Source organism: Ips typographus, linkage group LG3 (assembly GCF_016097725.1).
Source record: "Ips typographus isolate SLU linkage group LG3, UJ_Ityp_2.0, whole genome shotgun sequence".
Lineage (NCBI taxonomy): Eukaryota > Metazoa > Arthropoda > Insecta > Coleoptera > Curculionidae > Ips > Ips typographus.
Window position 1 is genome coordinate 14,281,542 of NC_138424.1, and position 25,348 is coordinate 14,306,889.

The 25,348-nt window shown below is 34.1% G+C and overlaps 2 protein-coding genes across 2 annotated transcripts in view; both read left to right on the plus strand.

The window, feature by feature from the left end:
• Positions 1-25,348, plus strand: part of Liprin-gamma (liprin protein kazrin) — a 146,866-nt gene that overhangs the window by 72,338 nt on the left and 49,180 nt on the right. Inside the window, 1 exon segment of the mRNA XM_081976644.1 lies at positions 1,761-1,867. Coding sequence (XP_081832770.1) covers positions 1,814-1,867 — 54 coding nt within the window. The 5' untranslated portion in view covers positions 1,761-1,813.
• On the plus strand, positions 17,284-23,514 carry LOC145726432 (uncharacterized). Its single transcript, XM_081975480.1, has one exon. It carries the CDS (start codon positions 17,851-17,853, stop codon positions 19,165-19,167), a length of 1,317 nt encoding a protein of 438 aa, XP_081831606.1. The 5' UTR covers positions 17,284-17,850; the 3' UTR covers positions 19,168-23,514.

Sequence of the window (25,348 nt, forward strand, 5' to 3'; positions counted from 1 at the left end):
ATCTTGAAAATATTTTAGTTGGATTGGGCATGCCCACATCAATATCCTACCAAATTTTCAAAACTCTCCTATTTATACTTTTTCCAATATCAATCGAGGTCTTTCGTCGTGGGACACCCTGTATTGTGCTGTACGTTTCTATTTTAAAGCCATTTACTCAGTATTTTAATTCAGCGGGCACACAGAAAAACGCGTTTTTTATTACTCCTAATAGAGATGAAAATACAGTGTTTTCAAAGAAGTATAATGAAAAGTGCTTTTCTGTTATTCTCAGATGAGTTTCTTAATTCCTACTTTTTCAAAGCTGTAGAAGGTTGGTAAGACGAGCGCTTTTCTAATATTGCCAGATAGGATCTTTACTTTTTAAGGTTATCTCAAAAGTACCACTACTTTATTGTCGCGGTCTACAAGTACCTTAAAAAAAAAATGTTATGTAACTAAACCTTAGATATTGAGGGCTGTAGTAAAATTGGTTTAAGAGGAAAGCTTTTCTATTATTCTCAGATAGGTTTCTTACATTCTAAGGTTATCTCAGAAGTACCAATGCTTTATTTTCGCTGTCTACAAGTAGCTACAAAAACATAAAATTCAATTTTATGCAACTTGACCTGAGACATCCTGAGATATTAAAGGCTGTAAAAGGTTCGGTTTTAGAAGAGCGCTTTTCTAATATTCTGAGATTGGTTCTTTACTCCCTAAGGTTATTTCAGAAGTTTCAATATTTTATTGATAATATGCCCAATAAATAATTCAAAATTGGATAAAAATTAAAAACCAATTATATTTTTCCAAAAAAAACCATTGGCGTATTATGCTTTTTTTAAACAATATTAATATATGCTACCACGTGCTGGCACACGAGCCACTGACGATAATAAGGTTAGTAAAATTTTATTGAAAACTCTGCGCATTTGTCAGCGTCTAAGCAATACAGTAGAATTCATTAAAACATGTTTTAACATCAATATTTAGAAATTTTTATTTAAACATTAGCACGCTATAAATTTTGAACTTGACAGGTAACACAAATGCATAACTCTTCTAAAATTGAACCAAAGTACATAATTTCAGTTTTTATCACCCATTATTTACCAAACAAGTTTACATATCTGTGCAACAAATTGGAGAAAAAAAAAACATATTATTGCTACTCAAATACTGACTTACACTAGATTTCAATACATATCGATATACACATAACGCAAAAATAAACCACAAGAGTTGTAAAGCCGGCTGGGAGCTCGACCACCTGGTCTAGACCCCAAAGGGCCCAAAGCCACATATTGAGATTTTCCCCCATAATATTGCAGTCGATATGGCCTCCGTAAATTTGATTTGTCTGAATAGGTTCAAACCGAAATGCAATATTTACCCCGGGTGACTCATGAGGGTGGTAAAAGATTACAACAGAGGGGGGACGTTATATTCCACCTGACTTGGGGAAAAGCTTTAGCGTATTGGTTGCTACTAAATATAGAGTCTCTTATCAATAAACGTGTCGGCCACACCGAAAACAACAATAAGAACGGGAACTGTCCATTGTTTTGGTTATATGGATAGACAACGTCACATGCATACACGAAGCGAACAAAAGCATCATTTCATTGTGTACGTAACATGAACTGAATAGAAAACTAGGTCGACAGAAATCTACTCTATAAACTGGAACACAAGAAAGTATAGTGTGTAATGGCAACTCCGGTTTTCATAAAGTGGGGTTATTGATTTTACTAGTTTAATGAGTTTTGATTTTGTTACAGGTTTTCAAGATCGCTATGGAATTAAGTCTGTCCCTGATGGAGCTTTATCTGCCATGCGAAACGCCGCCATGGCGCTGCTAATGCGGCGTCTATTCGTAGATGCTCAGGTAAGCTTTTTATACACTTATTGTTACTATTTCATTAATATTTTTGTATACTATAGGACAGTGAGGACAAAATAGTTGAAATAAATTCATTTTATGTTTCACCTATACATTATGAACAAATAATACCATGGAAACGGTCTAGATTATAGTGTTCATAACAACCTGATGGCATTATAAGCGGGCGTTATTATAACGCTGAAATCTTTTTTACTATTAGCAATGTCATCTTTTCTCTTCCATGCCATAAAAAGTACGTATTTCCTATCTTAGGAAGCTCTTGACTTTTAGGTAATAAATTTTCGTTACCTTTTGCTGCATTATCTTTTATATTTTCTAAAATTTCGTCCAGCTTTTGCTATTTTCACTCACTGACAGGACCATAGACAACCTAAAAATAGACACTAAACTGAGATAGAGAAGCCTGAAGCCAGGCATATGAAGGTTCTTTGAAGAAAAAATGACCGCAAGAGGGCCAGTCAGATTTTACTTGCGTTAATACTGTCATGTCATACATCAAGATCAACCTGTTTTTGCAATTTTTTTTTTCTAAATAACCCTATTTTTTATTTCTAAGCTGCGTTTCTAACGGAAACAATGGTTTTGTTTGTGATTTTTTTCTGTTTTGTGAGTGTATCCTTAATCAGTTATTGCATACCAGACAGTGGTGGTAGCCGCTTTACGTTTCCCAACCCTTCTAAAAAACCTCTCCGCTTTGCTCGGTGGAAAAGGATTTTGAGCTTTTTGTTGATCTGGACAATGCGAACAGATATAGAAGTGTATCACACATAAGTTTAGTCGTTATTAGAAGTGCGCAAATTAAGGTATTTTCTCAATATTTGTACAACATACTTAATTTAGGTGTTACTAAGATTTTTTAAATTAAAACAAGAATGTTAATCAAGATGTCAATAATATGTTGCAATATCCTCTGCTATCTTTATTTATTTTCTGTTATTTTACTAAATAAATTTATATCTATCTTTAGTTGCTACATATGTGACAGAAAATACAGTCAATGTCTCTGAAATTACATACCTACTAAGTATGATTTTGTAACTTTTATACGTCGATGCTATATATCTGTGTTGATTTACCTTATAGTTATTTAACGCTAAGATCGACATCGGCGTAAGAAAGTCGCAAAATCATACCATAAACTTAACGTCATAAATTATAAAGAGAACCGTTTAAATTTCCCGCGACATTATAATTCCCTTACCAGCCAGTAGATGGCTCTTCAATCAATATGTGTGGTGCTGGCGCCATCTAGCGGCGATAAATTCTTCAAAGAACTGGCAAAACTGTGACTCACCGCTTAGTATTGCAGATTTATAGTTATTATGTTAGGTTTTCTATGAATTTTGTTCTTATTAATGCAACTTCTGTTTTAAAAACTTTTATTTAATAAAAACGAACGAAATTACATTTGAACGTTAACCAAGCGAGATATCTTAATGACTAATTACATGCACAAATGCTGCTGTATAAATAGGAAAATAAATGCTGACTTAGCAAAGCTATTCTGAGGATGTCTATTTAGTATTAGATCATCAGAAATGGCCATATAACTCCTCCCTCACTAAGACTGAGAAAATCGGGGTACATTTTCGAGGGTTTCTAGTTGTATGTCCACTTTTACATTGTCTTTATTTTTCCTATAGTAAAAGTAAATTACAATACCAATAATGATAAAAATAATAACTAATATTAATATAATTGATACGCTAGAGCTAACAACATCGAATTTCTTAAGATGATGTACAGTTAATTGTTTTGCTCTTTCTAAGTCTTCATGAATCTTATCTAGATTGATTTCCGTTAATTGTAAAGGTTCAATTTCTTGTACCAATTTTTCATCAATAACGATGGTTGGCAATTTTAATCGTGAACTGATGATTTCTGGATTTTGAGATTCATAAATTTTATCTTTTATTTTTGTTAAACATTCTGATGGTAAAATTGTGATTTATGGAATTGATTTTGTGGTCTATAAGAGTTTTGAGGTTTGAAACAGTTGAAAGGCTTTTGAGTGTTTACAAAGGTTTGATTAGCAGGTTTATTACTTGGTTTATTTTGATTCTGTAAATAGTTATTTTTGAAAGTAGTTTGGCTAGTCAATATTTCATAATTGGTTATTATATCAATTGCACTGTCCAAATTTTGGGGATTTTGAACAATTAATAGAGTTCGCAATTCACTTGAAATATTTGCTAAAAGATTTTGTGTCGCGGTAAGTTCATTTTGAGAAATTAATATACTTCTTGCTTCCGCATACATTACTTCAGTACAGATTTTTGTGTTAATTTTAGTAACTAGAGATTTTAGTTTTTGAATATAATCTTGTGTAGATTCATTTGTTTTAGAAAGAAATATTAGTTGTTGCTGCAGGTTAGCTCTGGTGATTGGGTCACTGAACTTTTGCTGTAATGCATTTTTAATTTCGTCCCAAGTTTTAAGATCTGGGCGAGTTAAAAGAAAATCTTCAGCAGCACCTAATATTTTGGATTTTATTGCCAAAATTACATATTCTTGCTGTGATGGATCAGCATTAAAGTAACGTGTGTGAAATGTATTAACTTGGTTTACAAAGGATTCCAATCTCAGTGGATTTCCGTTAAAAGTTTTTAAAAGAGTAACAGTTGATCTTAAAGCATCACTCATTTGGTCAATAGGGGTACTTACTCCTAAATTAGTCTCTAAACTATTTCTTATACTACTATTATCAATTTCTTCTAATTGAAGCGGAAAATTTGTAGAAATTTCCGTATACAAATTAGTTAAACTTGAAGTTAAATTTTTATCTAAACTAATTTTTCGTTTTGGATACGATATATCCTCTAATACTCTATCTTTTTGAGTAAATTTCTTCATTTATTTTTCATCCTTAACTAACAGGTACACCAACTATAGGAAATTACTGACTCACGGTTGTCTCCCAGTATTTCGTCCTGTATCAAGCGGTACGTCGCTAAGTAGCTTCACTATCCAGGGTAGTACTGCTCGTAGGGGACACTAGCACGGCTAATATATCCCTGCTGGCTTCTCTCGTTATGGTGAACCAGAAAGCGATGTTTGCCAGGAGTCACAAGATGCTTTTGCGTTGGTCTTTTCTTCAGAATCCTTTCTTAACTGTTAGTAGCACAGAGAGGGTGCTACTTAATCCAGTGATGTAACATTCACGGACTTCACACGTTTCACTTCGAAAACTCCGAACTTTTCACAAAAACCGAATTTTATTTCGCACTCCGAAAGGATCCTACCGACTGCGCCAATTTTGTTCTTATTAATGCAACTTCTGTTTTTAAAAAACTTTTAACGTTAACCAAGCGAGTTATCTTAATGACTAATTACATGCACAAATGCTGCTGTATAAATAGGAAAATAAATGCTGACTTAGCAAAGCTATTCTGAGGATGTCTATTTAGTAATAGATCATCAGAAATGGCCATATAACTTATGGACAGGACTATCAAAGTCACAACATTCAGGTAAAATAAACAGTAAACAACATACCGGTAAAGGTATACCTTACTTTTCAATGCCAGAAACAATAAATAACTGCTGAATTAGGTGAAACTTAAAACATTGTAAGGCCAAAATCTGTCCCTCGGGCCATAGGCCCTCAGGCTGTTTCGACCTTCAGGATATTATGTTCTCTCTAATGGCCTTGGTACATTAATAGCTTAATTTAACATTAAATTTGTCTAAAAAGTCGACGTCAATTTTTATTTATCTTTTTTTATGCGCATTGTACTACCACAGTTGTATTACTCTCAGTAACTTTTGACTGTTGCGTCACATCTTTTATCTCATTTCATTAGACAAAGATCGACAAAAAAGTGTGTTTTAAACACTGAATTAAATGACAAGCTAGAAAGATCGTGTAAGCGTTGAGTAAGACAAAATTCCGAGCCGACTAGGACGTATCAGGGTCGCTATTCAGCACACTTGTGCTTTCCACAGTTTGGCAGCCATTGTCCATTAATAGCTCTTAAACGCGTTTTTCTTAATAGTTATTTTGTGCATAGGTACAATTGCAAATCAGAATATTCAATATCACAGGCAGGTACGTCTTTTCTTTGGAAAATTGCTTTTAACATAAGTTGAAAAACCCACACATCCCTTCAATTTTATATCTAATAATTATTCATCCAGATCCTCATTCCCGATCCAGATCCATGATAATGAATCTTTACCGTTTATTATTATGTTGATCAGTTTGGGCTTTAATTAACAATACCCGATATTAGATAATTAGCCGTTGTTATTGACAAGACCTTTAGTTATGTTTATCATCTTTTGTCGCAATTAGTTAGTTGATGATTCAAAAAATACCCGACCATTCAAATTCAAAAAGGTTCCGCCAAATTGGCTGCTAAGTTCACATCAGTGTCTCTTAATATGTCAGAGCTAAAATCTGTTTGAATGTTAGATTTTATTTGACAGATTAACTTCAATATTAGGGACTAGTCGCAACTCGTCAGATTTTTTTTATTTTACTTTATGGAGGCCTGACAGCGTTTACCGCAAACTAATCAGTAAATTAAATATTAAATAAACTGCAATTTAGTCCCATTAGGTCTTTATGTCCCATTAGTATAACTAGTTAGAAAGAAGCCTATATTCGACGAGTTTAGATAAGCTTGTGACCACGTGACAACGTCGCGGCAAAATCAATGACAAACTTACTTTTTTGAGTAGTTTTCTATCTCGCGCATTAATTAGCAATTTTTCTCTGCCTGTTACATAGATTTCCTGTGGCCAGTTTTAGTTTTACCACACCAGCATAACAATAACATCTCCAAATCTGAATTCCTGGCAGGTGACACTATCGTAATAGAGCGGCCATGATTTTTACGCAGCAAGATTTGGTTTTCTTTTTTAGCGTCACTTAATTGTTACAACCACCGAACTTATATAATATATAATAAACCATTTATAAAATCGGTAAACACTAAATTAACGTGCGATTGCGATTACAAAGTTTTAATGTGATTACCCGTATACTAACATTATGTTAAATGATTTGGTTTTCATTAACGCATGAATGATTCATGTGATAATCCAAACACAAATAAGATTTAAAACACAATTGAATTGATAACAAACTCAAGTACTGATGTTGCAGGTACTAAAAATGACTATTGCATTGATTGTTTGTAGAAAACAAATAGTGTAGATATTACTCGCTATATAATTGTTTTATTAGCGCTTTTAGGACACACACGCGAGAGTTTCAATTAAATTAATAGCTATTTATGTAACCAGTTACGAAAAGTTCGATTTTGTGTAACGAATGAATGTTTGTAGGGCGACCGCAGCGAGGTCCTACAATTTGAATGAGTTACACAATAAGACATTTTCGAAACGTGTTGCATACATAATTTTTTCTAATTTTGACCAAAAAGCTGTGAAAACCATCTTTTAAAGTGATATATATATAAATAATCTTTATTTTCAACAGAAAAAAGGCTATCGACCACTTGGTCTTTCTGCCTATGTTTACAGTGGGATTTTTTTTATAGTTTTATCATACATGTTAACTTATTCTAATTATTTACAATTTATTTACAAAAAAAAAAAGTAGTCTTAGTTAAAGTGCTCTAGTAGGGTGGCAGTGGGAAAGAGGTAACGGGATTGTCTGGTTGGTCTTGTTATGCACAGTGGGTTTATTATTGTCCAGTTGTTTGGATTATTTTTCCATTTATTTTGTAGTTGTATAAGTCTCTCTGTTATTTTGGTCATGTTTGTACGTTCGTAGAGAAGTTGGTTGGATGGGTTGTGTAGTGGGTTTTCTGGGTGTCTTATTTTGGTTATTAGTCTTAGAGCAATCTGTTCCGTAGTCTGAGTATATCTTTTAGTTTTGTCAGTAGCGTTTGCTCTAAGTAAGTGTCCGTAGTCTAGAACTGGTCTACAGATGGATTTGTATATTTGTGTGGCGGTTTTCGTGCTAATACCTTTGTTTTTGTATGTCAGTGATCTAAAGTGTTTTGTCCGTTTAATAGTTTCAGTTCTTGCATTTTTTAAGTGTTTTGTAAATTTTAGTTTTTGGTCCAGTATTACGCCTAAGTATTTTACGTCATGTTTGGGTTCAGTTATGTGGCCGTCCGCGGTTATGTTTGGTTTTAAAGTGATTTAACACAAATATTCACTTTCATAGCACCTTGTACAAACTGTGACAACGACATGTTATGATTTTTTTTTAATATAAGAAGTCAAAATTTAATAAAATATTGTATAAAACACGTGACTTAAACCGGTTTATTCACTCGAAGAACTGAAAAATTATTTAAGTCACTGGCTATATAAATAACTATAATACGTTCAGTGCCGTTCAGTTCATCTGGGTAAATAGTATATTACATACAAGTGTTTGATTTCTGTTGTGAAATTACAGACAGAAATTAAACTTTCACCGTGGTTTGTATACTATTTTATTTTTGTACGACTTGTATAATTTTGAGTGTTTACAGCACCTGTTTTGAAGGCGGAAAGGACTAGTTTCTGTCTAGTTTCGGATTGCTAGGGCTAACAAACCGGGAAGTAAATACCTGCTGTACTTACCGTTCACCTGAACGGGAAGTAACATACAGGATTAAAGGAGATTTGTTAAAATATTTTCATTTTATTTAATAATTAGGATGATTTTGATGAAGTCGTACAAATTGTGTAAGCATCAGGAACAGTAATTTATGATGCAAACAGCTTTACTGATTTCAGACAAATTAGAGGCTTCGCTTCGCTCAGCATCCAAACTTTGTCACTGTGTTACTTACTGTTCTTGATACTTAATATACGAGTACTACTGTGCTATATACTGTTGATCTGGTCCAGGAGAAATTCCATTTTGGCTGTTCCTGATTGCTTTTATAACTTTCAGTTTCAGTATTTTAGGAGAGCTCTCTGGTCAATTCGAAATGGTGCGGTTCTGCGGTTTTGAACAACCGCTCTATGTAGGATTTCCAATATATCTTAAGATCCTCGGTATCTCCAACTGCCCTATTATTATTGTCAAGGCACACGTATTAGATTTTCTGTTGACCACTTCCTTTATTGCCTTATGTAGAGCAAAATAATCGTTTCTTCTCTTCTGCACTTCAATTTCCTCACACCTTTCATTCATCTATTGTTCTTTGGTTCTTCTAACTTTTCTCTAGTTCATCATTTGCAGTATGTCGTCCGTCATCCATGCTTTCTTCTATTCTACGCTCAGTATGCTCTGTATTTCATTCCATTGTTCAAGTGAGTCATTCATTAACTTACTAATTTCTAACGTTTACACGTTGTCTGATTTCTTTAAACGTTTCAGAATTATTCAGGTTCTGAATATCGACGGAAGTAGCAGAGGGCTTTCGATACTTTTTTTTACATGTAATTTGCCAACTATCAAGTTGTGGTTGCTGTTTATGTCCGCTCCGGGGTATGCCTTTACTCTCTGTAGGCGGAAGAACTTGGTCTTAAAAATTCGAAACGATCATCAGGAGATAGTTTTTTTTAACCTTAAGTGATGTTTTAAAATTCCATCGTTGCAGCTATTATTATAACGCTATTATTATATTAGATTACGACCCCTAACGACCTAGGGGACGGTTTAGGGCAAACTTTAAATTAAAAACGTCCAACCCTGGTCAAACTTTTTAATAATTACCTCCCAAAACAGATTTAACCCTTAAACCCCTTTTTAAAAATTTTAACGAGCCTATACATAAGTTTTACATTAGAGGTGTAATCTTAGACTAAGCCCCAGTCCTTTCAGCTCAGAATGACTATATTATAAGGATAATATCTATGGAAACCGGGAAAGCAGACGCTGCTATTGGTCAATTCCGTCATTTCTATAGAAATTATCCTAAGAATAAATTTATTCGGAGGTGAAAGTACCGGCTCTAAGTGTTATTGTGTTGGGTGTGGCGCCCCCGGAAAAGAATTGTTGTGGAGGTCTTGAATCCTGTCCTTCAGCCAGGACATGCGGTCGGTGGCTCCGATCGATCAGCCTTGATCTGACGAATCTGAGTGCTGATGATAGCAAAAAAGGCCGAAACCGGCTCACAAAGGATCAATTTGCACGTAGCATACGCTTTTTTTTAACTACCCTGTGTTCTTCACCGTCCACACTTGGCATTACCCGCTAAAAAATTAAAGGTTTTTAATCTGCGTTCTAATGTTTTGTTATTGTACACATGATAACATTGAGTTGTGTTGAAATCCATAAAAGCCACTCATTATATGGCATTATACTTAATAACGGAAATAAAAATTTTTATTTTTTAGATCATATTCACCATTTCACTTGAGGAGAAATAAGAAAGTCTCTAAAATCATATATGAATCAGTACATTTTACGCTCAAACCCATACAAGGTGATGAAACATGATTACAATGCAGATTTATAGAACACTGGTCTGAATTTTTATTTCAAAATTTACATTAATTATATTTCACATAATATCAATGCATGAAGTAATTCAATTTTAGCACGTAACAGGAGGTCTTAAGTTAAAAAAAACATATGGTATATCTACTACCAAAATATAGATCTAAAGTACTATACCTATAAAGATAAGAAAATATCATGCCCAAAATATCCATTTAAGGAGCTAATCATCGTTTGTAATGCAATAAATTGATGATAAAATCGGGCGCAAATATTTGATAGTTGTATGGATTTATTTGAAAAATGATTTTTTTTTTAAATTACAAGATTACGTTTAAATTTCTACGTATTCCAACGCAAAGTGTGTGTGGAAACTGAAATATTACTACTTACATTACATTATACTTATGAAATACCTGTTTGTGTTAAAGTTGCCGGATATTTTGCTGTCATCAGGTAAAAAATCATTTTCTAACACTATAAACTTAATATTGCGAGAATGATAAAAGTGATGTTAATCCTTCGATCCGTATTTCTGCTTGATATTAAAGAACTGTTACATTAATATTGCGGGTGTTTAATAATAACGACAAACCTTTTCAAAATAGAAATTACCTTTCATTTGGTTTCCATTTTATAAAGACAAAATGATGATAGATTTCAAAGAATAGATTTAAAAAACACCAAGGTTGTTAATAATTAAATATACAGGGTTATCCACCAATAAACAAATATATGCCATATTTTAAAAATATTTTTATTTTTCTAACACTTCCGGTTTAACCGGAAGTAGACGTAAAGTTTCTTATTTTAAATGGAACACACTGTATATTATTGTATTGTTTAACTAACGATTTCAAATATTTTTTATGTATTAGAACCTATGTCTATCTGGATCGGTTTTCGAGATATTGATTTTTGAAAATTTACATTTTTAGTCTTAACTTTTTAAGATCTATAATTTGGTAACATTTATTTTAATTTTGACAAGTGTCAAAAATTTTAACATTTAATAATTTATACCTGTCAAAGGAAATAGGAACTTGCAAGCCGTTCATTCAGGTCATCTCATTCAGGTTTTAAAAGCTATGACATTCCAAAACATTATTATTTTTCAAACGTCAATATCTCAAAAACCTTTGAAGATTTTGCTACATAAAAAATATCTGAACTCTCTCTGAATATCTGAATTGAAAATATAATACAAGGTGTTCCATTTTAAAAAATCTAGTTGATATCTACTTCCGGCTAAACCAAAAGTGTCAGAAAGATGATAATTTGTTGAAAATAGAGCGCGCATCGAATTTATCTTAATTCCAAAATTTTAAATTTCTATAAATACTATAATATCATTCTATTCTAATAAACTTTTAATAAACGGTTTGGATGGCTATACATATACACTTGCGAAATCGGCCCTCAGTAAACTTTTGACTTTAACTAAATTTTTTTTTAAAAATTATTCATCAGATCAAAAAAAGATATATGCTGTTTGAAAGACAATTTAATATACTTTACCTACGACCTCAGTATAATCAGCTAATTACGCATAGTTTTCCGTTACGTAATGAACCTCTTTACGCACAGTTGTAAAAAAAACGCACAGCTGTAAAAAAAGCGCACAGTTTTAAAATGGACCACAAACTATTGCTCTAATGCTGGGAAAAATAGATTTTGTTAACATTTCTTCCTTTATCAGAGTATATTAGATGGAGAGATCATCGCGTAATGCATTTTTCATGCAGTTGTAAGTAACTACTACTTTATCTAGAATATTATCTGCAATAGCAAACACACATCAAGTAATATTACTGAAAGTTTTTCCTTTCTTCTTAATAACTGTAATGTCACCATAAATAATTATTTTAAGATCAACACTAATAATTATTTAAGTAACATGATTTGTGAATTTTTTTTATTACGTTATTATTTTTCTTTAGTGGCATAATACCTATGATTAGTACAAATATGATGTCAATACGTTGAAAATTTACTTTTTTAATGAAAAGATACTCTGAATTATATGAATTGCGAAAACAGGACTTTCCATTTGGTCGTAGGTAAAGTATAGTACGTCACACGTGCTCTAAGGCATTTTACGCACTCATGGAATTACACTTTTTCAATATCGTGCGTAAAATGCTTCTTACAGCACTAGTTACGTAATATACTATTAATGTGAGTATAAATTTATGAAAACTTATTTCGACTTCCGGTGTTCAACATAGTGAAATTAATGCATTTAGCAAATTAAGCTTTTTTATTATGAAAATAAATAGTGTTATTGACAATTTAAAACTTAACACTTAATTTTTTAATAATGGGTATGTCCTTCCCTTCTCCAAAAAACATCTCTCATACGATTAGGCATAGATCTAATCAAGTTTGCTATTGCTTCTTGAGGGATGTTAAACCACTCTTCTTCTACTGCAGCAATAAGCTCTGGGATCGAGTTTGGGGTATGAAGTCTAGCTCAAATTCTTCGTTTTAACTCATCCCATAAGTGTTCGATCGGATTTAGGTCAGGACTGCATGCTGGCCACTCCATAACCCGAAAACCGACTTCCGTAATGTAATCTTGCGGTGTGCGGCCTTGCATTGTCATGCATGAAGATAAATTCGTCTCCAATGTAGTCGACGTAAGGTACCACATGAATTGCTAAAATCTCCTCGATATATCTAACAGTCGTTAAACCTCGTCTTCCGTAAACACGGTCGCCCTTACGAATGAAGTCAGGGACGGTTCGTGCTCCTATAGAAATTGCACCCCAGATCATACAGGAACCACCTCCATAAGCACTCCACTCTTCAAAGCAGCAATCTCCAAATCGCTCTCTTGGTCTTCGGTACCCTTTCCTTCTTCGGTCGCTACCATGAAGGCATATTCTGGTCTCATCTGAGAACAGAACAGATCCCCATTGTTTCAACGTCCAATTCAGATGATCCCGTGCAAAACGCAGGCGTGCTTGCCGATGAGCTGGAGTAAGTTTTGGACCAATCGCAGGTGTTTTAGGGGTCAGGTTATTTTCCTGCAGTCTTCTTCTGTCCACCGACTAATAGCCACTCCTGCTGTCGTTGCACTTGAACAGCATTAAGGTGACGATTTCTTAATGTTGTTGACATAATAAAGCGGTCATCACGAGCGGTTGTAAATCGCCTTCTGCCTGTTCTAGGTCGCCTATGAAAAGGATCCACTCTCTTCATAACGTTTGCACACTCTTCGAACAGCTGCGCGTGTCATATCCATTGTTCTAGCAACAGCTCGCTGACTAAGTCCATTTTCGATTAAAGCAATAACTTGGGCGGCTTTTGGGTGTAGTATGCATTAAACTAACACACTTAAACAGTATTGAGATTATGAAAAACGAATTAATATGTAAATTTCAGTTGTAGACGCAACAATTTTATATTTGACAAATTTGTTTGTGCTACGCATATAAACGACAAGCCTTGATACATTTATACTCACATTAAAGCATATTAAATTGTCTTTCAAACAGCATATATCTTGTATAGATCTGATGAATAATTTTTAAAAAAAATATAGTTAAGTCAGTTATAAATCCGTCATTCTCTTATCAAAACATTCAAAACAAGTTTATTTAGTAATAATTTTGAGTTACTACCCACATAATGCAAAGAAAATGAAAATAAATCGTGATAAAGGCACTTTATCAGTGCCATGCACAGACCAAAAATGTGGTACGTTGCATTTATAACCTCGTTCAATAGTTTACCTAACTTATTTACTTTATAGCTAAATTCTTTAAGAAAACACTGGTTTTGTTTGCAAATATTTAATGATGATAACCGAATCACCTATCTCAAGCCTCTTCATAAGACTACAAACGATTTAAAGCGATGAAAACAGTGGACAACGATGGTCTGCAGATCATTGAAGATAAGTTGCTTTACAGAGACCACAAAAAAGGGCAAATACTTTCCTCAAAAGTGATTTAGTGACCTATGTGACTGCTAGTTTTATTCTATCCTTATGTTTTGTAGTGTTGTCAACACACCATAGTGGTTTCTCTCTCTAGTTCTACAGGGTAAGGTAAGTAGTACTGATATTTAATTAGCTTTATTAGTTCACCTGAACATCATTAACCTACAAGGATACATGTAAAATGTCTACTAACCAAAAATAGTCTATTTGCAAGTAATGTGTAACTCGAGTTCACAGTTGATTGTAAAGGTATGTCCTGGGAAATGGTTGTATTGGATTAGAAGCAAATTGTTTCTCTTTAGAGACTTTCAATCACTACATTTCACCTACCTTTACTAATTTGGAACTCCACTATTATACAAACAAACATTACCTTAGCAAAACAAAGTTGTTTTTAGCATAACTTGTATGGTCAAAGGTTCACCCACTCACACTCAATCTGTAAAACTGTTTATGTGGTAAGACCAGTTTTCTTCTCCACTTATTGTACCTATGCTTTTCACTTGAAGAAAATGTATACTGTACCTTAAAATGTGAATAAATAATTAATACAAACGTTCGTGTACAAAGTTTTATTTGGAACAATATAGAGTGTGTGGAAAAAAAACACAATTATAAAATAAACAAATTTGGTTCATTACCAATTAACCTACATCCTACATGTCACTAAAGGCGCTAATGCACATTTTTGTTAATAAACCCAGAATAGTACAGCTCATGTAAATAGCTCAATTGAAAAGTTGGTTTTCTGATTTTACCTATCCATATACAAAAACTTTTGACACCCTACTGATAATTTGACTGTGTAAGTCCATATTCTGTTCCTAGAAGAGATTTCTCAGAGGTTTTATAGCTAGTTTGATTAAGATTCTTCACACTTCAAAGTCAGGTCAAATTATGAGATTTAAGTCAGATATCAACACTGAATCACATAAGTTTTTGTTACAACTTTTAGTTTCTCTTTTAGTAAGTTTTAGACTGATGATAGTCCATGAAGATTGATTGAAGCTAAATCACATCACTTTTGAAGGAAGTATATGGCCCCTTTGTTGTTGTCGCTGTACAGGGTGCTGCATTTTCGATGGTTTTACGGGGTACAGAGAAAACGGTAATAGATAGAAAAAAAGTAGCATACGTGTTCTGATCTCTTTTTCTGAGCTGAGATGACTGGCGAAAAGTGGGCGGCGCAAACTTCTTTTGTTTCAAAGATACGGGGGGCTTTTGAAAATTGGTCATTTTGGAACCCCCCCTCTGTATTTCATTTGCTATTAAAGTTATCAAAAAAGGAATAACGGTTTCCGGTAGAAGTTTTGACGTAGAATCCAATGGCGTAGTCAGTTTTTTCTATTACGTTTAGTTTCTGACATATGACAGTAAGTTATATTTTTTTAAATGGAACACCCTATATATTTTTAGTTCATTTAATTCTGATGATTTTTACTTTTTCAACGGTGTAATAAAACATATAAGTTTGTAAACGTTAATCTTGGTAATTAGAAAAAAGGCGTTTTCTTAACAAAAAAGTGCTAAATAATATGTATAAAAATACCCACAGTCGAAACAAAATTTGGCTATGTTCTTATTAACATGTTACATGTCGTTTGTAAACAGTTTTTTCAACTTCTACCTTAAAAATAGTAGAAAATAGAAATGCCCACTTTTCTTATTAAAGTGACGGTAGAACTGTTTGTAACTTAGATTTTTAATAAGATTTATTAAAAATAATTAATTTTCTGATGTGTTAGTTTATTTTATTTCCGATTTTGTTTGGTATTTTAGATATTGGCCTTTTTTTAGCTTAGCAAAGGTCTTTTTTTAAAATAACAGGATTAACCTCTACAAACTTATATGTTGTAATACACCGTTGAAAAGGTAAAAATCAACAGAATTAAATGACGTAAAAATATATAGGATGTTCCATTTAAAAAAATGTAACTTACTGTCATGTCAGAAACTAAACGGAATAGAAAAAAACTGACTACGCCATTGGATTCTACATGAAAACTACTACCGGGAACCGTTCTTCCTTTTTTGATAACTTTAAGAGCAACTGAAATACAGAAGAGGTTCAAAAATTAACAATTTTAGAAAACCCCCCGTATCTTTGAAACAAAAGAAGATTGCGCCGCCCACTTTTCGCCAGTCATCTCAGCTCAGAAAAAGAGATCAGAACACGTATGCTACTTTTTTTCTATCTATTACCGTTTTCTCTGTACCCCGTAGAACCATCGAAAATGCAGCACCCTGTACAGTAGGAAACATCTTCAAAGATCTGGCTTCATTATCCACTGTTTTCGTCACTTTAAATCGTTTGAAGTGTTAGAAAGAGGCTTGACTTGGCCTTGACCTGGTGATTCGGTCGTCCTCATTAAATATTTGCAAGCAAAACCAGTGTTTCCTTAAAGAACTTAGATACAAAGTAGATAAGTTAGGTAGAGACATTGAATGAGGTTATAAATGCAACGTACCAGATTTTTGGGCTGTGGCTACTAATAAAGTATCTTTATCACGTTTTCATTTTATTTTCTTTGCGTTATGAGGGTAGTAACTCAAAATTATTACTAAATAAACTAGTTTTGAATGTTTTGATTAGAGAATGACGGACGGCGATTTGTTATGATTTTGAAAGGTTGGTAGCACTGCCGGAGGTAAATTTTCCTTAACGACCGTTTGGCGCAAAATTTTAAATTTTAGAATTTTAGAGCCTTTTTGCGTCTTAATGGCCAAACCTACGGTATTGAAAAAATTACGTTGATAGCCAAAAATGTGCTCTACAACTTTATCTAAAGCGTTTTTTTATGAAATGAACCGTGCAGGCGCAAAAAAAATAAAAACTGATTTCCCATGTGAATCTCCTATGTCCAGGGTTCTCCTGGTATGTGTACAAATGTACAAATGGGTTTTTCTAACTGTTGTATAGTATATTCGGTCATAAAAACTAAACAGCCTGTGTAATAGTTGTCTAATCTGACAAATGCGAAAAATGATAAATTCTCATGTGGCTGTAATTGAGGGTTTGATGACCAACAGCAGTGATTTCCAATTTAGAATTTACTGAGATGTGGAATTGATACCATTAAAACATGGAATGCGTACCTACATATTTTGTTTGATTCAGTGTGTTAAAAGTTCGGCAACCCTGAATTATTTCGAAAAATATACAACTTATGGAAAAACATCCTGTATAAAAGTTGATAGAGAAACGTGCATTCTTAATAGCATTCTTCAGCTCACAGTGGAAAGTGTTTAATTCCATGTATCAGAGTTTATTTAACAGATGTTTTCCTCTTACTCTCGTGCATGGTAAAGCTTCCAAAATAAGAAATAATGATAAAACTCTCGCTTGTAAAAAAGAGTTGGATACTTTGTGGGTGTTGTAACAACATTTTACGCAAGCTCAATCCGAATACAAAACAAAGAAAAATGAATATGATAATTTATTAAAAACTGAAAAAAATTAAAAAATATGAGCAAAAGATAAAACAGTCTGATAATAAGATGAAAAGATTCGCGTTGCAACCTCGATAGGAAGCGGACGTGCCTGGTGCGAGTGTATCAAAACAATTTTTTTGCTGATAAACGCACAAATCAAAAAGAATTTAAACTATTTTGAAACGATTTTGCGGGCACCGTTAGAAATACAGGGTCTGGTCAAAAGTTATAATGTATCCCGGGAGTTCTCAGTCCGAATCGGACTTGGCCTCCCAGGACGATAAATTTACCGTACCCAAATCCAAAAAACGGGGTAGAAAACCAAAATCTACACCTGAATCATCGAACCCTACTACTCCAACTCAAGACATGAAGAGACCGGCACTAGACAAAACAACTTCACGCACTACATCATCCACCTCTATAACACTATCAACACCAACACCTACAACATCTATGAGCAACTCCAACCAATCGAGACACCTAATGTTTAAATTATCATTCAGCGTCATTGCACCACCAACACTAACTAGAATTCAACTAGCAATAAAATGGGAACAGATAAACAAAACGAATAAAGACGTAATCATTAAATATGAGACTAACTTTCTCATCAAAACCAACGACGAGTTCAACACAACCAACGCACTGGAACTTCTCAAAGAACAGGGAGTAATCATGTCGTTTAAGATGCAGACGCACAGTTCAAACCCACCAATGACCACTAATGTCAACAGAGGTGTCCGGCCATCATTTTCGGTGGTGGCCACCGGGGTGGATCTCGACATCACTGACGAGATGTTCCTAAACCACCTTAAAGAAATTCATCCACAGATAAGATTCTGCAAGCGAATTATATCAAGGCAACGAGGAGCACCTACTCTAATGATGCGTCTAATTACGGGAGACCACGCGACTTACGAAAGCCTGATGACAGATAGAAGTGTGCACTTTCTGGGCCGCATCTACCGTATTGTGGAAAGCAAGCCACCTGTGCCCATCCCTGCACCCTGCAGTAAATGCTGTTCATACGAACACCGGTCGGAGGACTGCAAGAAGCCCGTTAAGTGCACCAAATGCCAAGGAAACCATCCAACTAATATCTGCACTTCACCACTTCCAGTTAAATGTGCAACATGCAACTCGGACGATCATGCAGCCTGGAGCATGAAGTGTCCCAAACGTCCTACAGCACCCATAGAGGGAATTCCAAATGTAAAGGTAAAATGTGTCAACAAGAGAACAGACGAGGTGTCGGGGTCGATCGCGACAGACAGCCGAATTCACAAACCAATTACTACACACGACTACATAATAAACAAATACAAACACCAACTGAACAAAACAAGCAACAACAACAGAGAAGAATTAATTAAAAAACTACGCAAACAGATTATTGACGACCACAGCGTTGACACTTCCGTTGTTTTTTTTGGAAACTACATGTACATACTGATGTTTGACATGCTCTCACCTACCAGACATTCCCCGACTGAACCCCACGACCAGCTTAGACAAACAATCACAAATATAGAACATTCAATCTAAGACTTACATACGCCAACATTAACGGACTAAATAGTAAAAAGCATCTTGTCTATAACTATATAGAAAGAAATAACACTGACTGCTGTATGTTCGTGGAGACAAAGACCAAACCTGGACAAACACCAACATACAGAGACTGGAATTATATTTGTAGACATGGCAATACAATTCAGAATGCCAGGGGAGGTGCTACAGTGTTACTCACGCCTAAAGTAAAATTGGGAAAAGCCAATCCCCCGTCTCTTAACAATCCACTAAATGACTGCCTACATTTTACTATACCCTACCTACAAGATCTCATCCATATATTTGTCGTATATATACATCCTCACTCTAACATCGAACCGACCATATTCACGAAAGCATGCACTTACAAGTATGCAATTCTGATTGGAGACTTTAACGTAAACCGACAAAAGACAGCGCAACTGAACCAATTTTTGAACAATTCCGACTTTAAAAGAAAACACACACCACCTACATTTCTAATGATTGGAAACCAAGACTCAACTCCGGACCTACTACTACATACAGCTAACTTGACTAATGTGATTACAAATGTCGATTTGACAAACGAACTCGGGTCGGACCATTTGGCAATCACTTTTAATATTGACCTCGGACAGACACAAACGACGGGATTACCGAAAAACTCACAAAAACCAATTAACCTAAATAAAACAGACGTAGATAAAGTAAAAGAACACATACACAACTTCATTCATTCATTGCAGCCAGAGACTTGTTCTATTGAAAACATACAGAAACAATTGACAACAGCCATACAAAAATTTTCTCCCCACATAAAAAATACCTTCTATCAACATACTCTTCCGAAGTACATACTCAGACTTCTCAAACGTAAAAGAGAATTATACAGACTATACACACAAACGAATGATAACGAACTAAAACGAAAACTAAACGAACTGAACAGAAACGTAAAAACACTAATTGATCAATATAGACAAGAAAAATGGCTAGAAGCTTGCCAAGAAATCGAACGTGACGCGGGAAAAACTTACTGGCAAAAAATAAAAAAACTCTCGCGCTACAAAAAAAACAACTTTATTGGCAATATCAATGAAAACGGTACCGAACTAGATACAGACAAAGACAAAGCAGACGCATTCGCCAGACATTTTCAAAAAGCTTTCGCAATTTCCACCAACCCTAATTTTGAGGAGCAGAACTGGACTAGAATAACTGATTGGTACGACAACTACTTCAACAATGACTTACCATTTACACACCAATTGATTACTGACGTAGAATACGACGAAGCACTTGCACGCATGAAAAATACAGCTCCAGGAAAAGACAATATAAAAAGTAAAATTCTGAAAAACTTAACTCCACAAACGCACAAAATTATACTTAACTTATTCAACAGATGCATAAAAAACAACGTAATACCAGACACTTGGAAAACGGGAATAATAATTCCCATTCCAAAAACGGGACTAAACAACACACAAGTACAAAACTTTAGACCCATTACACTACTTCCTGTACTGAGCAAGATGTTTGAAAATATTATAAAGAATAGACTACAACACTTAATTGGACAACACATACCGCCATACCAATTTGGTTTTAAACCTAAGCACTCAACTGTTCACCCCTTGTTTATACTAACTAACAACATTCAAACTACGCATCTTGAAAACAAGAAATCAGCATGTCTCTTTATGGACATCAACAAAGCATTTGACAGCGTATGGCACAAAGGACTACTATACAAACTACACAAACTGAATACTCCAAAATACCTAATCCACATTATTAGAAACTTACTGGAAAACAGACAATTAGAAATACGTATAGACAACACCCTTTCCTTTCCCTTTATTCCTGAACAAGGACTACCACAAGGATCGCCTTTATCACCCTTCCTCTACAATATCTACTGTCATGACATATACAACCACAATCTACTTGACAAAAACTACATAAGCAAACATGACTACATTCTACAATATGCTGACGATACAGCACTCATAGTTCATGCCAAAACTACGGCAAAAGCTGTAGAGGAGCTTCAGACATTAACAAACCACACGACGGCATGGTTCTACAAATGGAGATTAACACCAAACCCCACGAAAAACCAACTACTCTTACCAAATCACAAAATAAAAGACAACTCTCCTACAATAACAACAGACGGTAATGTAACTACACCAAGCCCAGAAATAAAATACTTAGGGATAACACTTGACCAAAAACTCAAATTTACAAAACATGCACAAAATGTGAGAACTGAAATTATTAAACGAACTAAACATTTCAGAGCCCTGACGTACAAGAACAGAGGTATAAGCACAAAAACTGCAACTAAAATATACAAATCTATTTGCAGACCTCTACTCGACTACGGACACATACTAAGAGTTAATGCGACCAGCAAAACAAAAAAACACATACAAACTACAGAACAAATTGCACTTAGACTAGTAACCAAGATTAGACATCCTCAAAACCCGCTACATAACCCAACCAACGAATTACTCTACGAACGGACACAAATGACAAAAATAACAGAACGATTAACGAAACTAGAGGCAAAATGGAAAGGCAACCCCCACAACTGGACAATTATAAACCCCATCTCCCTCACAAGACCAAATAGACAATCTCGCTACGCCTTTCCTCAATATACTCTGTTGGAACATTTTACCTAAAAAAACGAACTATTAATTTTAACCTTTTCTTTGTAAAACATTATATTTTTTTTTTTTTTTTTTTTTTTTTAACAAATATTTAGTACATAAGTTTTGTTTCTGTAACATTGGCAGAAAGACCGGTAGGTCGATAGCCTTTTTCCTCGGAAATAAAGATGGTTTATATATATAAGATGAAAACCATGTGGAGCCTAAGTAGGGAGCTGATAGGGAAGATAAATAAATCTAATGATGTTACTGGAGGTGACCACGCATTATCAAACCAAATGAATAGACACTTTCTAACTATAGTACCAAATTTATTAAGCGAACAAAAACTATTGCCATTTCAGTGGAACATAAATGAAAACAGCAATCAATGTTTCTTAAGCCTTTAACGAAAGATGAATTGTTAGAAATCGCCGGTAAACTAAAAAATAATTATACTTCGGGAGATGACAATAAGTCAATATGTATTGTTAAATCAAGTATAATACAACTCTTGGATATATTGAGGTATCTTATTAACAACTCACTGTGTGCTGGCATCTTCCCTGACGAGCTGAAAATTGCCAACATAAAGCCTTTATTCAAAAGTAAGGGACAAACAGAAGACCCTAACAACTACAGGCCGATATTTATACTTCTCGGTTTCTCCAAAATATACGAAAAAGTAATAAGTACTAGGATTCTAAATTTCTTGAATTGCAATAGCTTGTTGGCAATCCAATCAGCATGGATATTTGACTGGCAGATCTACAAACACGGCCATCTTTCAATTTATCAAAACTGTTATGGACCACTTAGAGCACGGGGATATTGCTTTGGGTATTTTTCTGGATCTGAGCAAGGCAAACGATTGGGTTAATCACGAGAATCTGCTAGTCATCTGCTTATCAAAATATGGGATAAGGGGAAAAGCAAGTGAATGGATCAAATCATATTTGTCAAATAGGCCGCAAAGAGTGGTAATAAATTCGGCAAAATCCGAAAGAGGTATAAGCAATACGGGGGTTGCTCAGGGAAGCATTTTGGGTCCAGTTCTTTTTGTTATTTATATTAATGACATGTACAATATGGGAGAAGAATTTATGTTAACGAGCTATGCAGATGACACCAACATTCTACTATCTGGCTCAGACCTGCCTGGCCTTGTGGTCATGGCTCAGGATGCCTTACACCAAACCTCTAATTGGCTCAAACAGAATCAGCTACTACTGAACACAGAAAAAACAAAGTTAGCAATAATTGGTGTGTACATTTTTGAATGTTTAATGTTTGTATATAAGCATAAAAATAATTTCAACATGACCCAAATACGTCAATATAATACCAGATCTAATAGTGTGCCTCTACCAACTCACCGCCTGAAAAAAACTGAAAAAGGTCTATATTATTCTTGTATTAAGTTATACAGGGTGATTCCAAAGTTGGTGCTTTCCTTTCACCTGCGAATAGGGCTTCAACAAATAAAGTTTTTTTTCCTTTGACGCTTTTTCGAAATATGAACAATAACGAAGATACAGGGTGTCAAAGTTTTACTGAAAAAATAAAAATTTAATGATTTTGGCCAAACCACTTGAAGTAATTAAACAAAATTTTGTAGGTGTCAGTAGCTACGTGGAAAGCAAATTTTCCAAGAAACAACAATTTTCTTGCGTTTACCAGTGACGCGCGTATAATTTTTTTAAAACATTTTCGAAAAAAAATATTACCCTACTGGTTTTTTTTTCAACATAAAATGTATTATTGAATTCCTTGTTCAATTCTAAAAATAAAACCCCTTGTATTATTTTTTGCTACGACGCACCGTTTCCCAGTAAAAAAAATAAAAACCGTATTAATGCGTGCCTAAAATTAAATGCTGGTTTAATTTAAAGCGTCAAATTATTAAAACTTAGTTCAAAGGCGGCTGAAATGTTTTGTTTTTGTTTATGTCTGATGATAAAGAATAACCTGTAGTTAGTTAAAATTAAATTTAAGTTATTTTTTATTTTGTTTTTTTTTTTCAGTAAAACTTTGACACCCTGTATATTCGTTATTGTTCATATTTCGAAAAAGCGTTAAAGGAAAAAAAACCTTATTTTTTGAAGCCCTATTCGCAGGTGAAAGAAAAGCACCAACTTTGGAATCACCCTGTATAATAGTTTGCCAATGTCACTTAAGAATCAAACCAACGTAATATTTTTTAAGAAAGAGATAAAATCATTGTTAATTAAAATGCAGCCATATTGTAGAGGGTGCTGCATTTTCGATGGTTTTACGGGGTACAGAGAAAACGGTAATAGATAGAAAAAAAGTAGCATACGTGTTCTGATCCCTTTTTCTGAGCTGAGATGACTGGCGAAAAGTGGGCGGCGCAAACTTCTTTTGTTTCAAAGATACGGGGGGTTTTCGAAAATTGGTAATTTTTGAACCTCTTCTGTATTTCAGTTGCTCTTAAAGTTATCAAAAAAGGAAGAACGGTTCCCGGGAGTAGTTTTCATGTAGAATCCAATGACGTAGTCAGTTTTTTTCTATTCCGTTTAGTTTCTGACATGACAGTAAAGTACATTTTTTTAAATGGAACATCCTATATGTTTTTACGTCATTTAATTCTGTTGATTTTTACCTTTTCAACGGTGTATTACAACATATAAGTTTGTAGAGGTTAATCCTGTTATTTAAAAAAAAGACCTTTGCTAAGCTAAAAAAAGGCCAATATCTAAAATACCAAACAAAATCGGAAATCATATAAACTAACACATCAGAAAATTAAATATTTTTAATAAATCTTATTAAAAATCTAAATTACAAACAGTTCTACCGTCACGTTAATAAGAAAAGTGGCCATTTCTATTTTCTACTATTTTTAAGGTAGAAGTTGAAAAAACTGTTTATAAACAACATGTAACATGTTAATAAGAACATAGCCAAATTTTGTTTCGACTGGGTATTTTTATACATATTATTTAGTACTTTTTTGTTAAGGAAACGCTTTTTTTCTAATTACCAAGATTAACGTTTACAAACTTATATGTTTTATTACACCGTTGAAAAAGTAAAAATCAACAGAATTAAATTAACTAAAAATATATAGGGTGTTCTATTTAAAAAAATATAACCTACTGTCATATGTCAGAAACTAAACGTAATAGAAAAAACTGACTACGCCATTGGATTCTACGTCAAAACTTCTACCGGAAACCGTATTTCCTTTTTTGATAACTTTAATAGCAAATGAAATACAGAGGAGGTTCCAAAACAACCAATTTTCAAAAGCCCCCCGTATCTTTGAAACAAAAGAAGTTGCGGCGCCCACTTTTCGCCAGTCATCTCAGCTCAGAAAAAGAGATCAGAACACGTATGCTACTTTTTTTCTATCTATTACCGTTTTCTCTGTACCCCATAAAACCATCGAAAATGCAGCACCCTGTACACAGGAATATTATAACAAACTACAAGGTAGAAATTTGATCTAAGTAAGTAATAAGTAACCTTTTCTTTTGGTTTATGTTGGCATTGCTGATATTACAGTA